The sequence below is a fragment of the Schistocerca gregaria genome, chromosome X, assembly GCF_023897955.1.
Source record: "Schistocerca gregaria isolate iqSchGreg1 chromosome X, iqSchGreg1.2, whole genome shotgun sequence".
NCBI lineage: Eukaryota > Metazoa > Arthropoda > Insecta > Orthoptera > Acrididae > Schistocerca > Schistocerca gregaria.
In genome coordinates this window covers 327,635,651-327,647,775 of record NC_064931.1, presented here as the reverse complement: position 1 = coordinate 327,647,775, position 12,125 = coordinate 327,635,651, and the positions used below count along the sequence as shown (strand labels likewise).

The following is a 12,125-nucleotide window of genomic DNA, read 5'->3' as shown; positions in this document are numbered from 1 at the left end:
AAGATCTAAGCATTCCGAAAAGTGTATCTCCATATTTTGTTGGTTTCTTTTCTTTTTTAAATTTTCATGCTGGGTCAGGGTAAAGGAGGGATGATATGGAGCAGGGGTGGGTGTGCCCTTCTCAGGGCTTCCCGTCGCCTACCATGTCCTGGTCTTCTTCAGGATCGCAGGGGTCGGAGTCGGAGCGGTCCACTGGAGCGAACTTCATGTATTGTAAGCGGTACTCGGATTGCGGGGGGCCCTCCGACTTGCTCCTGCGAGCGGGCCTCACCCGGCCACCTCCGCGCTCCTCCGACTGCAACACCAATCATCCACTTGTTCCCGATTCCACTCACACTCATAGTACTTCCAGTGTACCACACATGGAAATACACACTTCGACAATGGTAGCCCTGCAAAATATATTTTACTGCCCCACAAATTCCACAGAGAATTTCACTCTACTCAAGTTCTCTTGTTGATCTTTTAATCTATGTTGGCATCGAAATGCATTAGGCCATGTAGATATGATCAGTTCCTTGTAAGACGTGATGGTGATTACTCTTCATATTTCAGCATTATTGCTAGCCCTGAACTTGAGAAAATATTGGATGTCCACTGTGAACAAGTCTGAAAGAGTTTTTCTGTATTCTTCATTGTCGCAACTGATTATCCTTGCAAGAACACTCCCCTGTTTTGAGGTTTTCCAGCAACTTCAGGCAGAGAGATGCAGGTCTCAAGCTTCTTCTTTGAATTTCTTCATTGCTTGGAAGTCATTTATGGCAAAAATGTACTATTGTGAGTCATTTTTATGGGAAAACATTGTTGACTGTGAAGTTCATTCAAATTCTTTTTTGTATTGGATGACATCTGTGGGTTTGTTATGGGGAAAAACTACTAGAGTACACCTACATGCAAAGCACAGTTATGTTACTTCAAAGGAAAATGTTTGCTATCCCTGCCAGCTCTGTCTTCTTTGTTAGTTACACATCAGTAAAAATGTTGTCCCCCATGTGCCTCCCCCCTCTCCATTTGAAGGGCAACGCCAGCTCAAAGAGAGTCAGTTCTTGTAAAGTAATTTGCTCTTATGGTTGTTTGATACCTTACTTACTCTATACCTGTGATACTCTCAATGAGATTTTTTTTGTTCATAATACCAATTATTGTTTAATCTCAGTTTTAACTGATTAAACTGTGAAGTTTCTAATCTTGAGATACATTTTAGGAACCATTATTATCCTCTCTCATTCCCCTTGACATTATTTTAAAAAAGGTACTTTAAACAATAAGAACTTTGCTCCATATTTTAAATTCCTAAAGCTTACATTGACACAGATATTAGAGTTATATTAGAAGAACTGTAATTGTGTCTCTGAAGTTGTGGAATGTGGAACAAACAAATGTAATGTTTCTGTATTTTATTTTATGAAAAAGTTACCTGACCAAATAAATAATATATAGTCCATACATAGCTACTTCCCCAGATTTTTCTTTCTCACTGATTTCATCGCTAGGTAGTAATATAGTAGGATGATACATATTCATTGAGCATCGTCCTGAAATATTAGATGACCGCCTTGTAAGATGTAACTATTAGGCTATAACGTCTGAAGTGAATAATTCATTTTAATTCCTCAAAGCAGATTTGTCTTGTGTCACGTGTAACGTACAACAGTGAAACTTAACAATATGAGGCATCTTTCAAGCATCTGTGAATGTCGCAAATACTACTGAAAGCATATGCACTTGAAGGATTGAGTGAATTTTTTAGTGTATTAATATGCCACAACAGCTAACAGCAGCAAGTTGTAGAAGAATCCACTAGCACAGTAAAGTTTTCAGGCAGTACCTGGTCTGATTAGGGAATCAGGAAAGGTACACACAGAATGCATACAATCTACAACAGAAAGCTGGGGCTGTCACTCACCTGATTAGTAGACAAAAGATGGAAATGCAAAAATATGCAGGGGCCTACAGACAGACAGTGGGTGCATATGGACAAGGATATACACACAATGACACTGTTGGAAGGTGGAAGAAGGTTTACTGCTATGATTTCTCCATCTGAAATGTGACTTCATACGTTCCATAAATATATTTTGAGGTCCTGAGTTGGAGCATATTAAGGTGAAATAATCATGTAAATTTAGTTGCGGGGGAGGCAGATACTGTAAGAATCCTAACAAAATGTACTTCACACATTTGCAAAAAATGTCATCTGACAGTTCCTGAGTACTATTTGTCAAATTTGGACTCTTAACTGCATTAACAGAAGAGAGACAGAAGATGCATCACAAGTTTGCTCAGTTAGCATGAAAGCCTCACAGATATGCTCAAAAATACCCATTGAGAGATGTCACAAGGAATTTGGTATACAGCATAGAAAGGACTGCTCTTAAAATTCTGTGAGCATGTGTTTCAAGATGAGGTGAGAATCATACTATTTCTTCCTACGCTAATATCTCATAATTACAGTACCTTCTGTGGAAGTGTAGCAACATTTGCTCTTCCCCAACACCGTCCATCAATGAAATACTGTGGGAGAAAAGGGTACACAATATATCCTCCGCTGCACACCCAATTGTGATTTACAGAATGATGTCATGTCATATGGCAGACAGAGAAAGTAAATAACACCTGCATTCACATGGAACTTCTGGCAGAAGCAAATGAGTAATTGTAGAATATCCATGGTGAATATGTATGGTCAGTGAATCTATGAGCATTATGAATCTGGATGCAAGCTGATAAAGAAAAAGAAACTAAATGACACCATACGGTGAAAAAGCCTGTTCTGAGTTCCCCATTACAATTCTGAGTAAAAACCAGGCTGATTCCTTCAATAAAGACATGTGCTATTTGTTTCCAAACTAACCTGCCACCTCTGAAGGCCTAATGACAGTTGGATCAGGAAAGGCATAGGAGAGGGCAAAGAAAGACAGAAATAGAAGTCTCATAGGTAAGAAATGGGTGTTTCTCATAAAAGGAATATTCAGTATCACTGAAATGATTTTTGCATAGAGCAAGAGGCCCCAACATTCCAACCGCTGAATTGCATCCAGTTGGTGCCATAAGACCAGTACCTCTTCTTTCCTATGCTGTTATCATACATAGATAGTGCTCTGTCTTAACAGATGTTACTGTTAGCAGTTTTTTCTTTCTTTTTTTCCAATATATTCCACACATTCCAAGGGGTAGGAATAGTGAGCAGGTGGCCACTTTCCAGCTTTTGATATAAAAAATTTAAGGGATAAAGCAACATTATTTTCAGTATTGGCAATTTTTTTTGTTCCTGGAACACTTTTTTGAGCTGCTTTCAGATCTATTATTAATTTTTCTGTTACGTCTAGTTTTTTCAGAAATCAAGTAAACTCATTTTCCATTTGAACCTAAGTTCCACAAAGAGACATTTTATTGCAAGTAAGAGAAATTTTATTTTAGTTATATGGATTATAGCCAACCTATCTGGCTGTGTCACCTGGCCACGAAGAGCTGTTGCATAACGATTTGATTCACTGATCCAGTTATAAGGCTCCTTCCGTGTATAGCGATTTTAAAACTATGATGTGTGGGGCCTGAAGATGTCATCAATGTAATGCCGAAACTGGAATCACATAAGAAGTTCATCAAATAAATTTCTACAATACATATGGCTGTTGGTAAATTATTGTATCAAGAAATATCTGGCTGTTAGGTGGGAAACTTTAGTACATTGTTGAAGTGCTTTAATGTTGTGAGGTTATATCTGTGCTGTCAAATGTAGTTTTGCACTTTCTTAGAAATAAGTTTCCACAAGTGTTTGAATAATTCAAATGTATTCTGTTGTGTTTGTGGTAGCTACATAATTCTTATACAAAGACAGGAAATTAACAATTTTGTGAAAAATGTCTACTACACATACTTTGGTGTAAGACTTGGTGATCAAGACAAAAGGTGGGGACCACACTAGGTGTGCTGTACATGTGTTAAGGGACTGTGACAGGAAAAATGAGAAGAGGAAATCAAAGGTGGGGACCACACTAGGTGTGCTGTACATGTGTTAAGGGACTGTGACAGGAAAAATGAGAAGAGGAAATCAATGCCTTTTGCAATTCCCATCGTTTGGAGTGAGCCATAAAGTCAGGTATATGATTGTCTTTTTGTATGAGTAACACCAAAATAGGAAAGATATGAAATATTCTAATAGTTCTTCAGCTTTGTGACATGTTAATGTATACTGAATCTCTCCCTATTCCATTTGCACCTACCATCCTTGAAGATTTGCAAGAGGAGAGCAGTGCAGAAGATGAATGCCATGATGCTGATGATTACAAGCTGGAATAAGATTCTGCAGCACAACTTTGAGTCAAAATAAACCAAATGACTTAACTCATGACCCAAATCCGACAAACGGCTTAGTTCATGACTGAAAGAAAACCATCTTTTACTACCCAGGATATGATCCTATTGATACAAGACCAGACAAAAGGAATTGATAAAGTTTTTTAAAGAAGAAGATCATCTAGTTTTTGTTATGATATTAATGGTTTATTGAATTTCTTTAATGACACTAATGATCCACGTCAGTGGAGGTTGTTCACAGACTTATCAAAATGTAGCCTGAAATGTGTATTTTTACATAGTGGAAATTTGTTTGGCTCATTACCTGTTGCCCACTGAGACACCATAAGGACACATATGAAAACCTCAAAGCTATGTTGAAATATGTGAACTATCAAAAATATCCTTGGTCAATACGTGAGGATCTGAAAGCAGTTGGCATATTACTTGGCCAACAATGTGGCTGCACAAAAATGCCATGCTACATTTTGATTGGGACAGTCGAGCTAAAGACAAGCCTGAAAGAAAAACTCTCCAATCCAGCCCACAGAATACAATAAATGAAGCAACTGTTCAACCAAGCAAGATATTATTACATTATCTTGAATTAATAAAACAGTTCACTGAAGAACCCTCAAAAGATAGCAATAACAGGGTCTTTGTGGGGCAGAAAATCAGAAATTTAATGAAAGACTATGGTTTTAAAGTACAATGAATCCAGTAGAAAGAAGGGCTTGGGTTTTGTTTAAAGAATTAGTTCCCAACTTTTTGGACAACAGGAAAATTATAAAATCACAGTTAAAACAATTAGGTTGTACCATGAGTGTGAAGCTTCATTTTCTATATTCACATACTGATTTCTTCCATGTGAACCTTGGCAATTTCAGTGAAGAACATGAGGAATGGTTCCACCAGGAGATCAAGGAGGTGGAAAAGAGATGCCAGGGAAGATGGAATACATACATGAAGGCTGACTACTTTTTATGCCAAAGGGAGATGACATTGGTGAAAGGAGTCAATCAAAGAAGAGAAGTTACACCCCATGTCAGAAATATGAGGCGTGTTTTTTAAGTAAGTACCGTTTTGAAATTTAAAAAAGATGTGCGAAGATATCTCAATAGTTTTATTTTTACATGAAAGCCTGTCCCTTAATCTACTTTTCTACATAATTTCCATCAATATTGAGGCACTTGTCATAATGTTGTACCAGTTTTCGAATACCCTCCTCATAGAAGTCTGCTGCCTGACTTGTTAACCACTGCATCACCACTGTCTTGACTTCATCATTGTCTTGAAGATGTTGACCACCCAGGTGTTTCTTCAAGTGCAGGAACAGATGGTAGTCACTGGGCGCAAGATCGGGGCTGTATGGAGGATGATCTAGAGTTTCCCATCGAAAAGATGTGATGAGATCTTCAGTCTGATTTGCCTGGACAGGCATTGTCTTGCAGCAAAATGATGCCCTTGCTCAACTTCCATGGACTGTTACTTTGATTCTGGTGTGACGTAGGCCCCCCATGTTTCATTGCCCATAACAGTTTGGCTTAAGAACCGTCATTGTGTACCACTCAAGGAAAGTCAATGCACTGTCTGAACGTTTGGTTTTGTGCACATCCGTCAACATTTTTGGTACCCAACATGCACTTAATTTTCGGTAATTCAAATGCTCAGTCACAATGCCATACAAAACACTACTAGAAACATTAGGAAAGTCATCCCACAAGGAGGAAATCATAAAGCATTTGTTTTCTCTTGTCTTATTGTCCACTTCCTGCACCAAACTTTCATTAACGAATAAAGGACACCCACTCCGTTGTTCATCATGCACATTTGCGTGGCCATCTTTAAATGCTCTCACCCACTTTCTTACCATTCCATCACTCATAATGTTTTCTCTGTAAACTGGACAGATCTCATGATGAATGTCGATCACTTTTAGGCCTTAAGCACTAAGAAATCTTATAACAGCCTGTACTTCACAGTCGGCTGGACTCACGATTATTGGAGTCATCTTAAACATTCAGTACACCATGTAAACAAGGAAGAATCAGACTGTAATGGCGTCAGTGCGTAGATTAAGGTACAGGCTTTCATGTAAAAATAAAATTATTGAGATCTCTCTGCACGTCTTTTTTCAATTTCAAAACGGTACTTACTTTAAAAAAAACACGCCTCGTAACTTGATACAGTAACATCAGCAAAGGGAAATTAAACTGTCATACAGGTGTCATGCTTTTGTAATAATTGTTAGCATTTTTAAGGGAACAAATACCACTGTATACTTTAATGCAGTATGTAGTGATTCTATACAACATAAGAAAGTAAATAATTTACTTTTAATGGGATAAAAAAATTCACTGTTAGAACAAAATGTGATTTCAGCTACAGCTTTAAATGTGATTTGTACAAAAATTGGACAAGGTACAGAACTCAAATCAAATTTTAAATCAGGATGAAAAATACATGAAGTATACCTTACAGTCATAAAACATCATTCAATAAGTTTTAAAATAGAGCATAGTGTAACGTGTGTACTTCTGTGACCTATGGAGATGATTGTGGTGAGAGTGCATCATAACATTTTGTAACCGTGGGATGTAATTGCAAAGGGTGTTATGTGAAAGAGGGTGTGGAATGTGTACAAGGGAAGAAACTGGTAGTTGGATCATAGGTGACAAAAGTGGGTAGGATTGCACCTAAAAAGTATAATGTTGGCTTGGAGCCTTTATTTGACATTTAGGAGAAGTTACAGTTGATAGTATGGGCAGATTTCAGGGATGATTTCACAGCATGAGAGGAAAACATGATTAAAATTACCCCTGGTGAGGATATTGAGTGCTTTTAGATAGGGGAAGGTGAGATGTGTTGATATAGAAATGGCAACAAGTCAGAATTCTCAATGACGGGAGATAGAGTGGGATGTTGGGATTCAGGTTCACGGAAAACAAAGCTCAGGCAAAAATGTCCTAGCTGTATGAAGATGTGTAGGCACTTTATAAGGTGATGCAGGATTTAGGAAGCAAAAGTAAATGGATACAAAATGCAAGACTGAGTGGGTGTCATTCAAGGATTTGTAGGGAGTGATAGAGCATGGAAGAAGCAGAAATCCCTACATTTGCTTGTATAAGAAGGGAATGAATAAGTCTTGTACACGTGGATTACAGTCATGAGATTTTGATTTTGTTCTCACATTCGTCTGATTGGTCTTCACAGTTGTTTTTGCAGGGGGGGGATTGTGAACTAATTTTTGATGGTGTGTTGTCCTAGATATTTCAGAGTTTTAACTAGATGGATCGAATGGTCACGAATTTTGTGAGTTAAATTGTTGAGGTGGAAAAAAAGTGATTGATGTGATGAATGGACAGTGCACTGTTGACTAATCGCAGCTTTGGTGTATGGAGGATACAGGAAGATAAAGGAGTTGTGCTATGACAGATATGGGGGGGGGGGGGGGGGCACAATGTCATTTGTTGTTACACAAGACATCCACCCATTGGGATGGATGCAAATAAGCTGATGCAATTGACTGGAAGGGTATACCAGACAAGTTTCAACAGGAGATCTCAGTGTCACATGTTGTCACAGTATTGGTGACTGTGAATAAGAACTGTGAGGATATATTCCCTTGGGTTGGTGGACTAGGTGCAGCAGAAAAAGCCAGGATGGTTTTAAGGATCGAAGGTCTTTGGATTTTAGAGGAAATGAATGGGGTTTTCAACAGACTTAATGGTGAAGGTGAGTCTGTTACTTTTTGGCATGGAAATGGAATAGGATTCATTATTAGTATCATGGGGAGTTATCAAAGTGACACAGGAGGGGAGTGGATGATTTGGTACTTTCAGACAGGTTGAGAAGGAGAGAGTGAGGATGGCAGAGATTCCACAGGCAGGAATCAGGTGTGTGCACAAATTGAGACCTGTGGATTTGATAAGGACAAAGTCTATGCTATGACAACTTGGGAGATTTGATGGTTTGTGAACATTTGTACTCCTGGGTCATGATTTAAGGATTCAGAGCTTTGCGTGGGTCTCCTTGATTGCTGTTGCATTAGTTTTGGGAAAAAAAATTAGTCATAACAAATGAGTTGTCAACATTTTCCCCAAAAAGCAATCTGGCATCATTAATGATAGTGTCCACACAGTAAGTGTTTTCTATACATGAAATGGTAATAATAGTAACCACACATGTGTCTAAGATTTCAGTAACAGTTCAATACAACATTTTTATAATGGAGTGGAATTGAATTTTATGGGAATACGTACTTGAGGACTTTTATTTGGTCAAAAATATACAAGATGTTGGGGAATGAGCATTTTGTGGTATAAGCTGATGGGAGATCTGCCTAAAGTGATTTAAAAAAACTAAAGTTGCCAGTTCCTCAGTGCTCATCCCTCACTCTGACAATGCACATACAAGATGATGGCATTTTCTTAGCAGAAACAATACGTCTCACATGATGAAGTCCAAACAAGAATTTATTTTGTACGTGGTGGTTGATGAAAATTGTGATTTTAAAAGAATGCATCATTCAGCCACAAATATGGGTGGCACTTTTTTTTTGGAATGAATCTTTCACTTTGTAGAGAAGTGTATGCTATAGTGGAATTTCTAGATAGATTAAAATTTTGTTCCAGACTGAGACTCAAATTCTGTCCCATGTGTTCAAGACAGTCCTTGCTGTATACATAAAATGCCCCCTTCACCAAGTACAACAGTGAAAATTGTACTGGCAGTGTGTCTGAATCTCTATCACCAGTGCATAACATGTACATCAAGATACATGTTGTAGATGTCACCTGTAGGAGGTAGTCATAATAACCTCTGACCCAATCTCTCACCCAGCCCCTGCCCCCCCTCCCACCCAAAAGAAAAGTTGTGAACAAAATGTTAGGAGCTAACACTCTTCAAATCACTATGAAGTGTGTGGTAGAGATGCTGTACTTACTATTGTACCATTTTCTAAGATTTCTTTCTGTTCGATTAAAAAAATGCAGCATTAGGACAATGTCTACATGTACACCTTCGTATGAGCTCTTATTTGTCTACATTTATTTCCACAATTTCTATGAGATTGATACATGGTGGGTTCAAGAATATTTATAGTTTCTGCCCTGAAAGGAAGTTCTTATAATAACTTCCTTCAAGTGTCTCTGGTGAAATTTTTTTAAAGACTTGAGATGTTGTTGCATTCTCCTGCTAGTCAACATGACTATTTGCACCAACATTCATTGTCTACATGCAATGTACCCTGGTAACCCTACTTGATACAGAAACAAACAAGATCAGGGTTTAATTTCCCAAGGTCATTATCAATCCAGCATTCACATTAATCAGTTTATGGGAACACAGAAAACAAAGTCCAGATGGATGGACACAGTTTGAGTACTTGATATTTGTCCCATTTACTTGCACATTATTCAGTTAGCTTATGGGGACCAAAAGGAGGTAGGCAAAAATATGTAAACATCAAAAGAAAGGCATGGCTGTACATAAATGCTGATGCTAGCCAAGCCTGCAGGTTGCACTGTTTTATTTGACTACAAATGGCACCTGTGCAATGTCCTCAACATATTGCAATTGACTGTTGTAGTCGAAATTGTGTTCTGTGTATATAGTTGTGAGTGTATTATATCAAAGCTCATTGCTTTCAAACATGGTAAAATTGTTGGTGCTCATATGGTGGATGCTTCCATAACCAAGGTAGCCAAAGTTTAGGTGTTTCAAGAGCCACTGTATTGAAGCTTTATACAGCATACAGGTAAAGCTGGAAAACATCATCCACTACGCCACAATGCTGACAAAAGTGTGTGTTTAGTGATCATAATGGAAGGGCACTGAAGAGAATTGTGACGAAAAATAAGACGGCAACAGCTGCAAAAGTCACTGCAGAGCTGAATGTCACACTCGTGTACTACTCCAACGCCAAAACGACATGAAGGAACCTCCATAAACTGGTAACTGTAGTGCAAGCTGGAATTCCAAAACCACTCATTAGTGACGCAAATGACCATGACACGGAAACATTGTGCCCAAGCCATAAATCCTGGACAATCTAAGAATGTCATTTGGTTGGATGAGTCTTGTTTCACGCTGTTTCCAACTTCTGGCCGAGTTTATGTCGCAAAAGTGAACCATGTCGAGCTTCAGTGATTATCTGGGAGGAATGTCATGGTATTTCATGGGACCCACGGTCGCTCTGCAAGGCTGCACTACTGCCAAGAATTATATGACTATTTAGATTGATCAGGTCCATCCCACGGAACAATGTTTGTTTCCAGTCGTGATGCTGTGTCCCTACATGGCAGGATCTCTTTTGACACAGCTCGCATTGTCCACGAGTGGTTTTGTGAGCACAAGGATGAAGTTTCGTATCTCCCCTGGCCATTACAGTCACCAGTTCTCAGTATTATTGAGCCTTTGTGATCTAATTTGAAGCGATGGGTGCATGATTACTATCCACCTCCATCATCATTACCTAACCTAACCACTATTTTGCAAGAAGAATGGTTTACAATTCCCTTGAAAATCATACAGGAACCATACTTCCCCATTCCAAGATGACTGGAAGCTGCTCTGAACGCCAATGGCTTTCCTACACCATATTACACATGGCAATGTGTTGAGTTTCTGGTGTTCCCATATTTTGGTATACCTTCTGTGCAAGTGTTGCATTTGTTTTGTTGATTAGCTGCCTTTAACCAGTAATCGAGCAAGGAATGGCAGCTTGGCATTTGCTTTGCTGAGAGTCATATCTATATGGTTGTACCATTTCATATAACATATGGGTACTCCCAAAAATTTATATGATACAATAGACTATATTCGTGACTCGTTAGTCAAAGGACGCCACGAGTTTACGTTTTATAAAGTGTACAACACTGAATTTCTCCATGTTAAGAGCTAATCGACAGTCTTTCATTTTGTCAAGATATAGCTGGATATTACTGCATTTTGTTTCTGGATAAAATTTCCTCATTCCCAACTGTGAACACATTGGGACTGGGCAAATCAAAATGAATATAGCGATTACAGAATGTGATAACTATTTAAGCATAGTGATACATGGATAAGAATGACAGAGAATATAAAAGAAAGAGCAAGAACGTTTTTACCTACTTTATAGATAGGTGTTCTGTGGTACTCCCCTTGGTTACACGGCCAACATCGAAGCCAAACCACATTTCACGACATACATTCTGAAGGCTATATGGTGCCACCGATAGGAGCGCATTAGAAATGCGCATTTTGCGTTCTAGAATCGTTTTCGGCAAGGACGCACACACACAACGTCTTACACGTGGCCGCATAAAAATAAATCCGTAGATATCAGGTCTGGACATTTAGGAGACCATGAGTAGGGCATAGCATCGTCACGTCCAGTACGACTGATCCAGTGGACTGAAAGATGATTTAAAAATCTGTCCCAATGTGGGTGTACTCCATCTTCCCGACTGATGTAATCAGTGCTAAGGTAAATCTATGTTGAAACACTTTTATGAATGAAGAAAGAAAAAGGCCGAACATTTTTTTTATTGACATCACATAGAATACATTAACTTTCTGAGTGTAACTCTGCTGTCGTTCTTCTTGTGTAACGGTCCCTGTATGAGCACGGATAATCCCTTCTTGGATTGCATTTGCCTCTTCTCCTCCTGGAATCTCTTCATTATTTCTCTTCCTTTCTCCCGTTCTTCTTCCGTGATCTTCTTCATCCTCTTCCCTTGTCTGCTCCAATGGTAACACACTATCTCATATTGGGATGGTGTGGAAAGTTTCCTCGTTACTAAAAGTGAGACGTGCAGCAAATGTTTCTTCCTCCATGGCTT

At 38.7% G+C, this 12,125-nt stretch overlaps 1 protein-coding gene across 1 annotated transcript in view; it reads right to left on the bottom strand.

Moving 5' to 3' along the window:
• Positions 1–12,125, bottom strand: part of LOC126298052 (misshapen-like kinase 1) — a 1,491,768-nt gene that overhangs the window by 319,840 nt on the left and 1,159,803 nt on the right. The window contains exon 6 of the mRNA XM_049989371.1: positions 143–295. Within this exon, the coding sequence (XP_049845328.1) occupies positions 143–295 (153 nt within the window). The remainder of the gene's footprint in view (positions 1–142; positions 296–12,125) is intronic.